The sequence below is a fragment of the Triturus cristatus genome, chromosome 10 (assembly GCF_964204655.1).
Source record: "Triturus cristatus chromosome 10, aTriCri1.1, whole genome shotgun sequence".
NCBI lineage: Eukaryota > Metazoa > Chordata > Amphibia > Caudata > Salamandridae > Triturus > Triturus cristatus.
The window spans coordinates 65751389-65769209 of NC_140593.1; the positions used below are offsets into that span (position 1 = coordinate 65751389).

General features: G+C 46.3%; 1 protein-coding gene across 1 annotated transcript in view; it reads right to left on the reverse strand.

The window, feature by feature from the left end:
* Positions 1-3464: 3464 nt before the first annotated feature.
* Positions 3465-17821, reverse strand: part of LOC146788842 (vitelline membrane outer layer protein 1-like) — a 44049-nt gene continuing 29692 nt past the window's right edge. The window contains exon 3 of the mRNA XM_085630432.1: positions 3465-3854. Within this exon, the coding sequence (XP_085486558.1) occupies positions 3557-3854 (298 nt within the window). The 3' untranslated portion in view covers positions 3465-3556. The remainder of the gene's footprint in view (positions 3855-17821) is intronic.

The following is a 17821-nucleotide window of genomic DNA, read 5'->3' on the forward strand; positions in this document are numbered from 1 at the left end:
GAACATAAGTGTACAACAGGGAGGCCTAGTACTTCAACGCAAGAGATTGACTCCACTGTAAGGTGTGGTGTTGGCGCTGTGTATTAATTCTGTGTTTTATCTTCACATTTCACTTGAGTGTCCATTTTCTCTTCTAGCGGGTGATATTTTCCTCTAGAAACGAGGCAGGTCCTTGCGGTGGTTCATACGGTCCTGGTTACACCTGGTTGCAGCCTGAGGATGTGATGGTCAGCACTGGGTGGGTCCTCAAGCAGTTGGAACCCACAGTATCGGGCCCTTCAGTGTGCTTCTCCCAGACCCCAGCTTCCAGGGACCATGCTGGCCACACCTGAGAGCTTGTTTCAAAGTTATGTGACTGTTTCCTCGACAAGTGTCAGGATTAGTTATTTTTGCAAATCTCATCAAAGTGTCCTTTCCACCTGTTTGTCTGGACCTGGGTTCTGTGCTGTTGTCTATATATAAACTCATTCAAGATCTTTGTGAATCCTTGTACCCAGGTATAGGAGCCACAACAGGCTTCTTGTGAGAATTACAGCATTCTTGAAAAGTCTCTTGGGACATGCTGGCCATTATCATGAACACAAAATTATGAATAGAAAAACTACAAGGAATCTTTTGAATTTTGATAGATTGGTCAAAAGGGTCTCATATCCACCTAAACTCCTAAAGGCTGCATGTCCCACCTGCTTTTTGTATAATTTACAGTGTGGAAATAATAATTTAGTGATATCCAGGATCCCAAGAAAGAAAATTGGAGCAATTTCTTTGCTTGGGAAATCTGCATAAGGATATAAAAAAAAGTGGATGCTTTACAAAGCCCCCCCGCAGGTTGAGCAATACTTGTACATTGTACGTGGCTAGGGATCTCTCTCATTCCATGGAATGGACTCAACATTTAGCGACTTTCTTTCACGGGAAAATTGTGACTATTCAGGACTCTTTCGCAAGGGTCTCTCCCGAGGATGATCCTGACAGAGTTGCCCCTGGTAAAGAGCTCCCCACTAGAGACATTCCTGCTCTCCTGCAGTTCCCTCAGCTGCTGCCGAAAATATCCCTTGATAGCATCAAGGGTCTAAAGTCAGGTTCCCCTGCGGACCCTTGTCCAGCTAAATTGCTAGCTTCGGTGGCCCCGGTCATAAATCCTCTGGTCACTAAGGTACTCCATTCCTCTCGAGCTGCTGGCCATATGCCTTCCATTTGGAAACATGCTAAAATGTTGCCACTACTCAAGAAACCCTCAGCTGATCCTAAAGAACTAGCAAACTACAGACCCATATCGCTTCTGCCGTCTCTCTCTAAGGTTCTGGAGAAATTTATGAATTCTGCTTTTTCAGATTATGCTGAAAAAAATAACCTTCTTCACATTAGTCAGTCTGGCTTCAGAGCGAACTATAGTATTGAAACCGCTCTGCTGGAGGTCTCGGAACATGTCAAGGAGAAGCTTGATCAGGGGGGCAAAGCCGTTCTGATTCTACTAGATCTATCAACAGCCTTTGATACTGTCCCGCATGACAGGCTCCGGGAGAGGCTACGAGAACTTGGAATAGGCGGCTAGGTCTTAGAAAAGCTAGCCTCCTTCCTTGACAACAGAAGCCAGGAAGTCTGGACGCCTCCCTTTGCGGCCCTCATCCCGAGCCTGAAAGTAGGGGTTCCTCAGGGCTCTGTATTGAGCCCCACTCTTTTCAACTTATATATGCCCCCTTTGGCCCCTCTGGCGGAAGAGTGTGGGGCAAAAATTATTTCATTTGCTGACGATGCACGCTTCAATTCACTTGTGACAAGGGAGCGGACTTTGAGGGTGAGAAGATCAGAACGTGCCTCACAAAGGTGTTTACGGGGCTAAGGAGGAATCAACTGAAATGTAATCCAGAGAAATCTGAAATCATTTTCTTTGGATCCTCACCGTCAGAAGAGTGGAGACGTTGGTGGCCGGCGGATATGTCTCCTCCCCTCACTGTGCAAAATACTGTATAAAATCTGGGCATTATGATGGATTGTACACTCTCGATGAGATCACAAGTCCAGTGAGTTGTAGGTACCTGCTTCGGCCTCCTGTGCATGCTGAGGACATTTATTTCCCTTCCGTCAGTGGACTACAAGAAAACTGTAGTCCAGGCGTTGGTCACTTCTAGACTTGATTATGCTAATGTCCTGTACCTGGGCCTCCCCGAATGCCTTCTCAATCGTTTGCAGGTGGCACAAAATGCAGCTGCTAGAATGATATTTATGGTTAAGCCCAGGATCCATGTATCCCCGCACCTCAAGGGGCTACACTGGCTACCAGTAAAAAAAAGGATCAAGTTTAAGACGCTGGTATTATTTTTCAAGGCCCTGCATGGTAGTGGTGCGGGATATCTCAGACGTAGAGAGCCTTGAGGTCAGCCGCAGCGGGCCGTGCCTCCGTCCCTAGAATACGACGAGCCAGGTCTGCAGGTAGTTCTTTTAGGTTTCTGGGAGCCCAATCCTGGAATCTTCTTCTGTTATCCCTCAGGTCTGTGACGAACCTCGCCGTTTTCAAGAAGCTGCTTAAAACCTGGCCATTCCACAACTGACACTGTAGTTTTATGCTACTGCTTAAACCTGGCTTATTCAACAGCTAGGGGCTTTCATGCAGGATAGATGGGGACCATGAGAGAAGGGACACTCTGTTTGAGTAGCTGCGCGCTTTATAAATTATCTCATTCATTCATTCATTTCAAAGCAACTGATCTGTGACTCTAAAAGAACCAATAAACCTATATTAGGGCTAAAACATCTACATCTTTTAAATGTAGGCTTGGACATAGACTACGTGTGGCTTGCAGATCGTCCAAAAGTCAACTTGATGGATTAGCACAGGTTTGGGTCCTCCCCCGATTTGTAGCTCTATAGCCAGGCGAGGGCGCTTCCCGTGTGCTTGTCTAGAGCTGTGTAGACTGTATGCGGTGTGTTTATGCTTTGCTTCAATACCCGTGCGACACATCTACCATTGATAAGTTTCAAACGTCATCAGCATTTGTTCGCACCTGGGTACCATTGATCCCAGTGGACGCTTCCGTTCTGAGGGTGCACTGGGTGAAGGCACTGCACATCACCCCAGGTCAGATCCCTCTTGTTCACATCACCCTTTAGAAGGGTAAGAAAGATGTTCTTATTGTCACTGTTGTGTGAGACTGAGGCCCTTTGGGGGGAGCAATATAAACACAAATCTCAATTCAAGACATAACAAACAATTTGTGTGTGTGCATATGTGTGTGGGTACGTGTGCATGTGTGTGCACGTGCATGTGGGTATGTGTGCGTGTTTATGCGTGTGTGTGTGTGTGTGTGCGCGCATGTGCACGTGTCTTGGTGTGCGTGAGTGTGTGTTTCTGTAGGTGTGTGTGTGTGTGTGTGTGTAGGTGTGTGTGTGTGTGTGTGTGTAGGTGTGTGTATGTTTGCTTTGAGACCGACTGTGGCCTTTGGTTCAAAGGATGCCAACTAATGTCAGTAGTTCTATAATGTTATTTATTGCACATTGCAACGCCCCAAAGACTAGACCCGTCCAATCTACAAACCCAGCCACATCACACTGAGATTTACTCGCAACAGTGGAAGCGCACATCGTTGAGGGAGGTGTCGTCCACAAAGGCCCCACCGTAGGGCTCCACCTTGGTTTGTATGCCACAGATGCCACCGCGTGCACAGTCGTCGCTCCAGTCACCATACTGACCGAAGTCTCCCACCTCCCCTTCAATAATGGCGCCCGAGGTACAGCGGAACTTGATGGTGTTGGCAGCGGTGTCGTCCAGAGCGCCCCGGGGTTCCTTCACCTTCAACTGGAAGGATTTCAGGTATCCATCCGGGCACCACGTCACCCTCGACCATTTGCCAAATCTGGAAAGAGGCACAATAGAACATTTAATGAGATGTCTGCATGTGGGGTTCAGCAACAACTGGATCAGAGCACTGCACATCTGGTTCAGAGCATTGCACATCTGGATCAGAGCAGAGCACGTCTGGATCAAAGCATTCCACATCTGGATCAAAGCATTCCACATCTGGATCAAAGCATTCCACATCTGGATCACAAGCATAACACATCTGGATCAGAGCACAGCAAATGTGGATAAAAGGCATAGCACATCTGGATCAGAGCATAGCACATCTGGACTTTAAAAACAAAGAAATGTTTACAACACATTATCCACAACAAGGAAGTTTCCAAGACACCTTGATCTTTTCTAATAGTATTCTCTCACTATCTCCTGCTACTACTTCAATTTATCTTTATTTCACATAAACCTTACATTTTAAACTAAATCTAAAATTAATTTTTGTCTTGTCTGAATATATATCAAGCCTACCTAGAGAGAAAAAAGATGCCAGAACATTAGCAATCCATGGTATACTAATTACCCCGTCCAGAGACAAACATTCCTCAAGAATCAACCGACTTAACTTCAGCTCCACCCTACTCCAAATCCTAATCCAGCACAGGGGCGAGCTTAGAGCGACTGGGTACGAGACATATTCAAGCCCCAATTCCGCGTGCACAGAAAACGCCATGGTGGACTGGGGAACCTGGGCCAATTTGCTCAGAAAGTTGTTCTCCATAGTCTGAATCCGATCCACCTTAGTGTACCTCCAAACCTCGCTGCCATAGCGTAGCTATGTAATGCACTTTGTTTGATACGTTTTTGAAAGATCCCTTGGTGCTCTCGACCCAAACTTCTGTGCAAGCCTAAAAACCTCTCCCACAGTTTTTACGGACTCTGATCTTTTGGCATCAACCAGGCATTTCCAACAATTTTTAATGTCATATAAAACTCCAAGATAAGGAAAGGCCTAATCTATGGCCAAGGTAAAATTGGATGCCTTAAATGAACAACAAACAAGGGGTATGGGGTAATTGTCACTGCACCTATCTTAATGTACAGAGGTTAATATTTTTACAGAATTCACGGGTGCAGACAATCAGAGGCTCAATACCCCTTAAACCTCCTAGGAAACAAATCCTATAAATTTACAACAAATACAGCGATTCCGCACTCCAATAGGTCAAGAAATTAATGTAATTTGCAAATATAAACAACGTGAGAAAAGGCAAATGTATTCTGCAGGTTCTTAATTCTTGGTTTTTTTATTGAGAAAATCTTCTTAAAAACGACCGTAGCCAACGCGTTTCGACTCAGAAGGTCTTCTTCAGGGCAATCACAATAATAGCAGTATTTTTTAATTTATTTCTTAGCTTTTTCTGAACTTCTACTTGGCCCCTCGCTCCAAGGTCGAAGTGCAAGTTAGACCTTATTTTTTTCCAAGTACATCAACAACTGAAGTATAACTTGTTCAATAAATTCTTTAATGGATCATTTCCCATATTTCATAGTGATTTGCTGTGTCCATAAAAATTGCAGGACAGTGTTGCTTTCACCTCCATCACAACCCACTTGGGGAAAGAAATGTTTATGGACACAGCAAATCACAATCACCCACTGTGGAAATGCAGAACTACCTGACCCATAATGCAAAGCAACAGAATTCCCATATGGGAGGGTCGTATTGGCAAAGTTTGCACAGCTGTGATGCGGCGCTCATAAGCCAGTGATCAAGGGCAGGCTGCCCGAAACATGTTGGGCGTTATGTGTTTTAGGAGAGAGCACGGTGTCGGTGGCAACCTTCAATAAATATGGAGATACTTCACCTGTGTTGTGTTTTTTTTTTTTCTTCTTTGAGTAATTGAGTATTTTTTAAGTAATTTACACTTTTGAGTAAGTTTACTACTTTTGGATTTTCACGATTTTAATACTGAAAATAATACAGTAGTAAGTCCAGCACCACACATGGCGAACCACTGAAACTGCAACATTAGTAAATTATGTTTAATTAAATTAAAATATTTATATTAGTTAAATACATACATAAATATAATTTATTGCTAAAAAACATAAAAATCACACATAGTTATTATATAATTGTAAAAGATGTTAATACCCTTGTTTTCATTAAAAAAATAATTTAGCAATACGTTTTATTAAAATATAACTAAACTAACTGTAATTAATTCTTTACATTGCTTCGAATAATGGACCCATTAAGATTCAGCGGTGGTCTCAGGACAGTGGGTTAGATGAGTTTGCAGGTGTGGTTAGGCATACTGTGAAATATTCAGCAGGGGCTTCAGAACTGTTTTAGAAGCGCTCATGTGTGAGTTTAGGTGGACGCTTAAGATTCAACAGGTGCTTCTGAAGAGTGGTTTAGAAGTCCTCGGGTACTAGGTTAGGTGGACTCTCTAGCAGCTGCTTCTTAGGAGTGGTTTAGAAGACCTCGGGTACTCGTTATGTGGACTCTCTAGGATTCAGCAGGTGCTTCTGAAGAGCGGTTTAGAGGTCCTCGGGTACTAGGTTAGGTGAACTACCTAGGATTCAACAGGTGCTTTTGAAGAGCGGTTTAGTAGACCTCGGGTACTAGGTTAGGTGAACTCCCTAGTATTCAACAGGTGCTTCTGAAGAGCAGTTTAGTAGACCTCGGGTACTAGGTTAGGTGAACTCCCTAGGATTCAACAGGTGCTTTTGAAGAGCGGTTTAGTAGACCTTGGGTATTAGGTTAGGTCAGAGGTCTTCAAACTGTGGGGCGCGACCCCCAGGGGGGCCCTGCAGTCATGGAAAGGGGGTCGTACATTTCCAGGCCTCACTTCTGCCTGGAATCCAAAAATGTGATTTTCATTTAGGATAAAGACAACAGTTCGGGACGCTTCATTCTGATCGGTAAAATGCTTCTGCTGAACTTGATTGCTGAAGTTACTCGAGTCTCCTGTGCGGCGAAAACAAGAGGCCGGGCAGAGAGGTAAAACAATCCCTCACACCAGGGTGCCTGCTTGCCTGAATGAAATGCAAATGCAGCTATGAGTTAATCTGCAAATGTAAAGGGTGCTTGGGAGCGGTAATCACTCCCAGCATTGTGAGTGCAAAGACTTGTTTATTTTTCAGTGGTAGTAGGAAGAGTTAATACCTGGGCTGTGAAGTGCGTGCTTTTAATCATAACTGTATTTACACAGCGCTTAGTACCCCTGAGGAGGGTTGAAGGGACAGTTGTGTAAAAGAAAATTACATTACTTATGTACTGGTATTACTAAAATCTACATTTTGAAAGCTCCATTTTATCTTAAAATATTATAAAATAATGACTTACGCATTCACAGTGCTTTTTGTCACAGCCTGTGGTCTCGTAGCACAAAAAATTACACATCACTATTCTCCACTGCACCAACCAAATATAAATCTCTGGCTCTCTGGTTACAGACACAGACCTCTGCAGTGCATTAACTAATATTGGTTTCATAATGTACTACAGTGCATTTCCCACTGAGTAACATATTTTTAAAATGTATTTTTCAGTTAAGCTATCCATTATTATATATGTAGCTACCGAATTGTGAAAGTTCTTAAAAACAAACAAAATATTTTGGGGCTTATTTATGAGACGCTTGTGCCGCTGGAGCGTCACTTTTTTGAAGCTCCAGCAGCGCAAGCGTCTCAATTATATCTATGTGGCGACGCAAAGTCACCCAGCGCGGCTCTGCGTGACCTCATAGATATGGAGTTAGACAAAGCAGTGCAAGTCGCTGCGAAGCCTTACTCTGCGTCAAGTAGGCGTTCCATGGGCGTTGCGGTGGGTGTTCCAACGCAACACCCATGGATTGTGACGCTGCCCCAGATTTACAAAACCATGTAAACCCGGGGCAGCGCCAAAAGCTTACGCCTCCTCAGAGCAGGCATAACGGGGAGAAATGTTTTCATTTCTCTTCATTATTTCCACTTTCTGCAGCACACACAGAAAGAGGAACACCCCTCTCTGGATTGTTTTTGTGCAGGAAGGTGTCCCTCCCTGCACAAAAACAATGCTTACTATGTTGGCGCTAGGCAGCAATGTGTGCGCCAACGCAGGGGGAAAGGACAGAAATGTACCATATTTCATAAATAAGGTGCATTCCGGCCCTTTCACATTAACGCGCAGGGCAGCGCAGCCAGAGGACTTGCTGGTCTGCCCTTTGCCAATTCCTCATAAATGAGCCCCTTTGTTTTTAGCTACACCTCTGACCACACCCCTAGGATCATTAACCTTTGCTTTGCTAAACACTGTTTAATATTATTTCCCCACCGTAAAAAAGATTTGTTGGAATTGGGGGCGTTTATGGTTGTTGATAGTTGTCAATGATGAGGAATACCAAGTTCTAGAATTTTTTGTCAGTGGGCGTCCTTACGCCGAAAAGATTTTGACACGGGGGTCTCGGCATCAAAAAGTTTAAAGACCTCTGGGTTAGGTGGACTCCCTAGGATTCAACAGGTGCTTCAGAAGAGCGGTTTAGAAGACCTCGGGTACTCGGTTAGGTGGACTCTGTGGGATTCAGCAGGTGCTTCTGAAGAGCGGTTTAGTAGACCTCGGGTACTAGGTTAGGTGAACTCCCTAGGATTCAACAGGTGCTTCTGAAGAGCGGTTTAGTAGACCTTGGGTACTAGGTTAGGTGAACTCCCGAGGATTCAACAGGTGCTTCTGAAGAGCAGTTTAGTGGACCTTGGGTACTAGGTTAGGTGAACTCCCTAGGATTCAACAGGTGCTTCTGAAGTGCGCTTTAGTAGACCTCGGGTACTAGGTTAGGTGGACTCCCGAGGATTCAACAGGTGCTTCTGAAGAGCAGTTTAGTAGACCTTGGGTACTAGGTTAGGTGAACTCCCTAGGATTCAACAGGTGCTTCTGAAGAGCGCTTTAGTAGACCTCGGGTACTAGGTTAGGTGGACTCCCTAGGATTCAACAGGTGCTTCAGAAGAGCGGTTTAGAAGACCTTGGGTACTAGGTTAGGTGGACTTCCTAAGATTCAGCAGGTGCTTCTGAAGAGCAGTTTAGAAGAACTCGGGTACTAGGTTAGGTGGACTCTTTAGGATTCAGCAAGTCCTTCTGAATAGCGGTTTAGAAGAACTCGGGTACTAGGTTAGGTGGACTCTGTAGGAGAGTAGGATCTGCTTCTTATGGTTACCCCCACTTTTTGCTGCTGTAACACTGTTTTCCGACTTTAGTCTGGCTGGGGCCCTGCTAGTCAGGACCCCAGCCTAGCTGCTACCTCTGTAAATTGATTCTTAGTACCTTGGGTACACCACAGATTGGATTCTGAGGTGCCCTTATAAGTCCCTAGTATATGGTATACTATGTACACAGGGCATAGGTACCACAGAGGCCTACCAGGGGCTGAAGCATGCATTATGCCACCCCTGGGAAGCCATCCAAAATGACACCACAGGTCTGATACTGCAGCCTGGGTGAGGTGGTGCATGCAACCCTTACAGAGATATAGGTTCACTATATCTCACCTATCACTGCACACAGAAACCTATCAGTCACCCCCATGGCAGGCCTTATCAATCCGGAAAGCAGGGTGCTTGGTTTTGTGTGAGAGGGTGCCCATGCATGAGCAGAGCCCCTCTGCAGCCTTTGGAATCTCTTCTCCGGGGGTTGTCTGTGATGCAGCCTGACCATATACTCTTAAGTGCATTATAACTAGGGCTCCCGGCTTTATGGCATTTATTTTTTTGCCATTTCCGTCTGTATTTATCCATGTTTATTTTTTGCGAATGATATCTGGATTTATCCATATTTATTTGGGGTTTTGTGAATAAATTAAGATGAAACTAGTATTTTTCCACATTTATGTAACCAGTAAATGTGCATTTATACTTGAACGCCAGATAAGTTCCAGTGATAGGAACACCCACAGATAATAATTCAATGCACTTATAAGAAAATATGAACATTTTAGTATCAAGGTTGTGCACATCTACTGCTGTTTAAGCCTTCTTACCAAAATTCAATTTTTTAACCCCTTACCTGGCAATCAGCACAGCTATTGGCCTGGCAGTCATGATTGGCAGCATTTATAATCTCAAAAACAAAATCCAATTTCCGTTTTTATCCACATTTAAAAATAAATTCAGGCAGGAAAATAAATGGTTTCTGTCTGTTTTTTTCTGTAAAAATCAGTAAAAACGGAAAACAGGGAGCCTTAATTATAACCCAACGGTAAATGCTAACTTTGGACTGGCTGCACGGAAACATGCCGTGCTTGGTGTCAAACACCTTGGAATCATACCCCCACACCAGTAACTGGTGAGGGAGTATGATCCCACCCTTCTAGAGGAAGAGACATGACAGCACCGGTATTACCGGTACCAGCATAAAAGAGCCCTGGCATCACAAAATGGATGCTGCAGCCACAGACACGAGTCTGGCCTCCTCCTGCTGACCGAAACTCCAGCAGGGGAGGCCGGGACAATAGGTTTCCTGTCACAGGGAGGTGTTACCATCTCCCAGACAGGCGTTAGTGGATTAGGGCTGGGTGGGAGCACTCCAGGAGTGCTTTGAAGTCCTGCACTGGGGGACATTTGGTGTCCCTGTGCACAGTCGAGCTCTAATCGGTTGCAGGGGCTACCAGCCCCTGCTCTGGCGTGAAACTGGACAGAGGAAATGGGTGTAGCCACCCCTCTTTCCAAACCCTCCCATAGGTGGGTCCCCTGAGTTAGTCCAACCCTTTCCTTGGGTATAAAGAAGGAACCTCTGTAACCAGAATTTTAGATATCCCTGGACGAAACTCTGAAACCGAATCCTGGAACTTTGATGATCTGTTCAACACCAGATGACTGAAGAATCTCCCTTGGAGTAAAGGAGTTACTCCCCTGCTTGGCAGGCACCAAAGACGCATCTGCCCGGTCTGCATCTCCGAAGCTCCCGCCGGACGCTGAAGACTTTGCAACACCAGAGGTGGACTTCCAGACTTCCCAGAGGCTGAACCGAGTCTCCAGCAAAGCTGAGACCCGTAGCCCTTGTGGGTACTGTGGAACCGGAACCCTTTGACACCATGCACATTTGCAAGTGCATCAGCTTCCCGATGACTCTCGAGGCTGTGCATTGGATTACTTGTAGCCCAGATCCCGAGCCCCTTTTGCACTTAGGATTGTGGGCCTACACTCTACGAGTATTCCGTGAGCCTGCTCTTTGCATTCCCGCTCGAGGTCCCTTTGCGATCCCTGGTCCGTCGACTGGTGGGTCCCTGTGAAGGTAACTCTGATTTTCTTTGGGCTTCCCTGGTTGCTCCAGATTTGCCCTAACTCCTCCTTGCTGGGGGAGTCCCTCGGACCTTGCTGGTCCACACCGAAGTATCTTTCTCCTTTATGCATGGGTTGCTGTTGCCAAGGCTTGTTTTGTCCAATCCGGGCACTGACGCTGCAACACTCGACATCCTTCGTGGGGCAGCTTTAATCCAGCTCCTGGTCATCCTAGACACCTCCTGGTCCTCGTGGCTGAAGAGTCAATCTTCACCTTCTTCACCTGAAATACCCGACATCGGTGGGCATTCGTCTATCGTGCCCCTCGTCACTGGCAAGTGACCCAGACTCTGTCCCCTCTGCTTTCAGGTTCTTCACATCTCCGATCCAGGTTTGGATCCCTTCGGACACTTCGCATCTTCCTGGCATCAGCACTTCTTCGCCAGCGGCCATTGAAAACGACGACGCGACCCGGCACCATTTGACACCTATGCACCTGGCTTCCCTGGGTGAGGTAACTTGAGTACTCCGGTGCTCCCATGGGTGTTGTCCCTAGAACTGCCTAAGTCCAAGACGGTTTGGTCCTCGTCCAATTCTAAGTGTCCTTTATCTTTAAAAATCTAACCGCGACTTTCCCCATAGAAGCTAACGGGAGCTCGCAGCTGTGTTCTCACACTGCACACGGCCCCCGTGGATCCCCTGTGTCACTACCTTGGGTTGTTCCTTGGGGTCCCAGTGATTCTACAGGCTGTAGGCCTTGTGTCTAGTTAAGTCGTGGTTCTTATACCACTATTTTAGTATATGGTTTGGTCCGTCCCTAGGGCCTAACGTGTATTTGTGCTACTTTACTGTAATATTGGAAGTGTAACTTATGTGCTTTTACCTCTAGCCTCATAAAGAGACTAATAGGGTGTGTTTAGGAATAAATACATATATTTTATATATATACCTGGTGTGATCTCCTTTCATTTAGCCACTCAAGAGATTATAGACTGGTAAAACAAGCTGCTTTACATTCCTTCAAGACTTAGCCTGAAGGCTGCTCTCCATAGCTACCACTAGGATAGCTTTCAATAAAGGTTGTCTTTAACCTATCATCAATAAGGGGTTGTTTGGACTGGTGCAGGGTGCCCACTATAACTAGTGGACAGCATATACCAGGCCAACTTCTCAAATTGGTGTACAGCGTGTGGGATTCCAGCTTGCTTTTGTTTTGAGTGACTAACTGAAAACCACTAAAGGTACCTAAGGTACATATAATACAAGCTTTAGAATACAGTAAGTTCTACTGAAGTTAGAATTGTGTGTCAAGGGCTTAGCACACCCTTCCTACAACTCAATAGTTTAGTAGGCCACACTAGAGTAGGTAGTGAATACAGCACACCTCACTAGTAATGTCTTCAAGGTCAGGAACCAGTGGGTCCCTGCCAGAAGCCAGTGGGCTTCTAGCCTCCAAGTATGACAAACTCCCATTCTTGGAATTGAGAGCATTGTGTAGTACTAGGAAGTTGAAGACAGGCAAGAGTGCAAACACCCAACGCCTCATAGAGTTACTCCTAGATGATCTCAGAAAGACCTCAGGGTCTGATGGGGTAGGTAGAGTGGGTGCGGTAGCTGATGAGGGAGGGCCTAGGGGTTCAGGATGACAATGATCCTGACCTGGAAAATGCAACTCCTCCTGAAGATGAGGAAGATGGCCATGATGGCCCTCTCTTTACTCCACCAGGTAGAGTTGGGAGTGTGCCTAGAAGGTCTAGATCTCCTTCTCAGGAGTCTAACCATTCTGACGCCTCCATAGGGACCTCTGTCTCCTCTCATAGGATGGACACCTCTCAGGAGAGGAGGGAGAGACTGCTCCAGTATGAAGAAGCTCAGCTTAAGATTAGGAGAAGGCAGATAGCCCTAAAAAGGGAGTCCCTAGAGCTCCATAGAGCTGGACAAAAGATGGGACTAGAGTCCCATGGTGGCAGCAACATCCCTATTGTTAGGGAGAGGTCTCATGACCATAGAAACCTAAACAAGATTGTCCCTCCCTACCAGAATGGGGATTACACCCACAAATGGATTACTGCACTGGAAAGGGCCTGTAAAGTACAAAGGGTCCCCCCAGGAGCAGTGGGCAGCAATCTTGTGGCTCTTCTTTGCAGACAAAGGTAGAGATAAGCTCCTGTTAGAGAGGAGGATGCCGATGATTACTCCAGTCTGAAAAGTGCATTGATTGATGGGTTTGGCCTAACCACTGAACAATACAGGTTAAAGTTCAGAGATACCCAAAAGGCACAAAATCAAGACTGGGTGGACTTTGTAGATTGTGCTACTAAGGCTCTGGAGGGCTGGTTGCTTGGCAGCAGGGTGCATGACTTTCAAGGATTGTACAACTTAATTATGAGGGAGCAGATCCTTAATAATTGTCAAAATCAGCTGTTGCATCAGTACCTGGTGGACTCTGATCTGACCTCTCCCCAAGAGATGGGAAAGAAGGCAGACAAATGGGTCAGAACCAGGGCGAGGCAGAAGGTGGTGACCCAAAGAAGCAAGGTTCAAAGAACTCTGACAAGGGTGGGGAGAAGGGTAAAGACCAGAAGTCTTCACAAGGTCCCCAAAAATCTTCTTTGGGGGGAGTCCCAATCCAACAAAGGAAAAGGCCAAAAGAAACCCTGGTGCAAGATCTGTAAACAGAAAACTCACTGGACTAGTGGTTGCACCAAGTCCAAAGACTCAACTCCAGCCACCATTGCCCCTAAGGCAACTGTTCCCCCTAGTGCAGCTAAAATTGGTGGTGGTAATACTCAGAAGAAGGGTGTAGTAGGGTTAACTCTGTGTTCTGAGATGGACTCTGGCCTAGTCAGAGTTCCAACTCAAGCTGTCCTTATCTGTGATGGAGGCATGGACATGTCCTCCTTTGTGAGTCCCAGTAACTTGGGCAAATACAGACAGCAGCCTTTGATTAATTGAAAAGAGGCTTTGGTATTCAGGGACACGGGAGCAAGTGTCACAATGGTGACAAAAGATCTTGTGGATCCTGGGTAGATTATACTTGGTGAAATGTACCAAGTGACCAATGCTAGCAATGTCAGGACAGACCATTCCTTGGCAGTTGTTAATTTCTCCTGGGGAGGGCTATCTGGCTTCAAAAAGGTTGTGGTAAGTGCAGACCTCCCTGTTGAATGCTTGCTTGGCAGTGATCTAGAAACTTCAGCATGGGCTGAAGTGGAGCTCAGGACACACGCAGAAATGCTAGGGATCCCTGCACATGTATTTGCTGTGACCAGGTCACAGGCCAAAATGTCTAAAACTGAACTGGCCCTGGATTCTGGAAGAATGGACCAGGTGCCTCTCAAGAGGAGGAGCAGTAGGGTTAAGGCAGTGCCTTCCACCCTGACTCAGAATACAGATCCGCTTCCTGAGGGAGATGATCTAGGACCTGCGGAAGGAACTGTCCCAGAGGAGCTGGAACCTGACCAGGTTGAGTTCTTGGGGACAGGGGGCTCTTCCAGGGCAGATCTGAGCCAGGAGCAGCACAACTACCCCTCTCTTGAACCCCTCATAAAGCAAGCTGCTGATGAGGCTGCTGGGAATGCTAGTGGCACCCATAACATTTATTGGGATGGTGAACTCCTATATTCAGAGAGTAGAGACCCCAAGCCTGGTGCTTCCAGGAGGTTGGTAATACCTTTGAAGTTTAGGGGCTTCCTATTGACACTAACCCATGATATTCCCCTAGCAGGACACCTGGGTCAAAACAAAACTTGGGACAGAATTGTTCCTCACTTTCATTGGCCCCACATGTCTGAAGACACTAAGGAGTTTTGTCGCTCCTGTGTAACCTGTCAAGCCAGTGGGAAGGCAGGTGGAACCATAAAGGCCCCCTGATACCACTACCTGTGGTGGGGGTTCCCTTTGAGAGGGTTGGGATTGACATTGTTGGTCCCATGGCATGGATCCTCAGACAGCATCTGGGCACAGATTTATCCTGGTGGTGGTGGACCATGCCACTAGGTACCCAGAAGCCATTCCACTTAGGATCACTACAGCACCTGTGCTGGCAAGGGCCCTCTTGGGTGTATTCTCAAGACTGGGTTTTCCTAAGGAGGTAGTATCTGACAGAGATGCAAACTTCATGTCCAGTTACTTGACTGAAATGTGGAAGGAGTGTGGAGTGAATTACAAATTCACCACACCCTATCACCCACAATGCAATAGTTTAGTTGAAAGATTCAACAAAACCTCGAAGAGCATGATCAAAGGTCTCCCAGAAAAGCTTAGGCGCAGATGGGACATCCTTTTGCCCTGCCTTTTATTTCCCTACAGGGAGGTGCCTCAAAAGGGGGTTGGTTACAGCCCTTTTGAACTTTTGTTTGGCCATCCTATTAGGGGTCCTTTGTGTCTGGTGAAGGAGGGATGGGAGTTACCTCTCAAACCCCCTAAACAGGACATAGTGGACTATGAACTTGGTCTCCGCTCCAGGAGTATATGAAAAAGGCAGATAAAAATGTCAAAAGGAGTAAATAATGGAATAATGTTTGATCTGAGCTTCACTGCTTATAATTATAATATTGTTAATATTTATAGTTTAAGATTCTATCAAAGTATGGTTGAAATAACTATGTGTTTGCTGAAGACAACTGAATGGACTTTAGAATTCTCTATAAGAGTGTTAGAAGGGCAGTCATCTGTATCACTTATGTGCCGAATTCTGATGTCTATTACCATAGTATTGCTAGTACTGTTGCCGTATATAGTTCTGAGGTCTATAAACCCCTGGCCGCAAAAACTTTTTTCTTGTTTCGATGCAAAGGATAACTTGCAGAGCTCTGCTATGTGGGCCTTAGTTTTTTCTACGATTTATAAATGGAGCTAATCAAAATCATATCTTGGAATGTTGCCGGACTGAATTCAATGAACAAACGCCAGATGGTGCGGGCAGAACTCCAGAATTACAAACCCCATGTCGTCGCTCTGACCGAAACACATTTGGCATATAAGGGTAGGCATCTGCTAAAACAACTGGGCTATAAGATAGCGGTTTGTACTTCACAGATGGTGTCCATTAGAGGCGTTGCTTTGCTAGTCGATAAAAAGCTTGAATATACTCTGCTTAGAACCTCCCATGATATTAGAGGCAGATGGAAAATCGCACAGCTGCTTATCCAGGGCCATAAGCTTGTAATATGCGTAGTTTATGGTCCAAACCTGGATGACCCATCTATTTTTGATTCACTATCTTTGGATCTTTTTGAGTGGCAGGGGGATCTCTTAATTACTTACTATAGCAGACCTCACTGACAATATTCAAGAATTGATATGATTTTTGTTAGTAATTCTATCCTTAATATAGCTAAATGTGAAATTTGCCCCAAGATAGCCTCAGATCATAATTCTCCGACACTCACATTTAGCTCATCTAATAAACAAATATGTCAATTCTCTTTTCCTCGTTATCTGTTGACGTATATAGAATACCAATCTTTTATGAAGGAGAGTATTAACAATTTCTTAATTGATAATGATGGCTCTGCCTTCCTTTTTAGGTCTCGCCTACGCAGCGCACATGCGCTGCATAGGAAAGAGACCTTTAGTAATCGGCACAGCTTTCCCTGCAAAAACGTGCACGCAGTGCATTGTTTCCAATGGCAACGCGTGCACGTCTGGCAATTCACTTGCGGGTGCGAGCAGCTGGCGCCATATGTTATCAATTATCGTGCCTTACCGCTCGCTCCCGCAAGGGAATCACGCAGGCCCCCTCCTCTCTCCCCTCCCCCTGCTGCTGTGCGCGCGCTTGTTGTTTGTTAACCAGAATGTACTTCCTGCCGTGTCCAGGGCCCACGGGTGACGTGGTTATTCCATGGCGGTGACTTGTTGTGCCTGTGCCTCCGGGTGCCATGACAGGCGCTGCTCTTTGGAGTGATGTGCTTTGCTTTGAGCCCCGGGGTGCAGTTGTAACCGCTTGTTTCCCAGCAGTAACCTCCTGCTCCGTCCGCATTCCTGCTGCGACTCCTCGCTGCAAGGCCGTCCTCCCCGGAGGGAAGGGGCGGTGATTCGTCGCACAACAACAAAGGCGAGCATGTTGCGCTGCAGCGCGGGCAGTGATTGAGCCAAGGTGCAGCCGCTGCTCCCAGCTTCTGCCCGGCTCAGCCCCCAGCTCCTTCGCGCCCGACCCAACCCCAATTCTGACGCACTTTCTGATTTGTGATGATGAACGATCTGCTGGCGGAATACCACTGAGCGATGTACGTATTTTACAAGGCTGCGGGCCTTGTATATAGCTGCAGCAGTAGCAGCGTAGACACTGTGTCATTAGCCATAGTGCAAGGAAGAAATGCACGGCCGCCCCCCCACCCGGCTGTTTTTTAAATTATAAAATGAAGCAATAATGGGGGTTCAGTGGGCCCCTCGGGCCTCTTGACCACGGTGCTACTGCACCTGGTGCATAAATGGAAGATACGCCCCAACGCTGACTGTACCACTCAGACCCCTTCATTCTCCCTGGTGCAGGTGACCCACCAACTATAGGGGGTGCGCCAAGATAGCTAAATGCCTTTCATGTCGAGCTCGCCTCACAAAAAAACAGCAGCTGAAGAGTTAAAAAGCGGGTGGTTGGATCTCAGCCTACCCTGCCGAACCACATGTGTAGAAAATACCTTTCCGCTCTAGGTTAATCCAGCCATCCTGGTGCTTGTGCATGTACCACTGCCTCCCCCCCTCGCCCCACACTAAAGATGTGGGTTCTCCCGATCAGGAAAGCCTTTCAAAGTGGGCCATGGGCTCTGC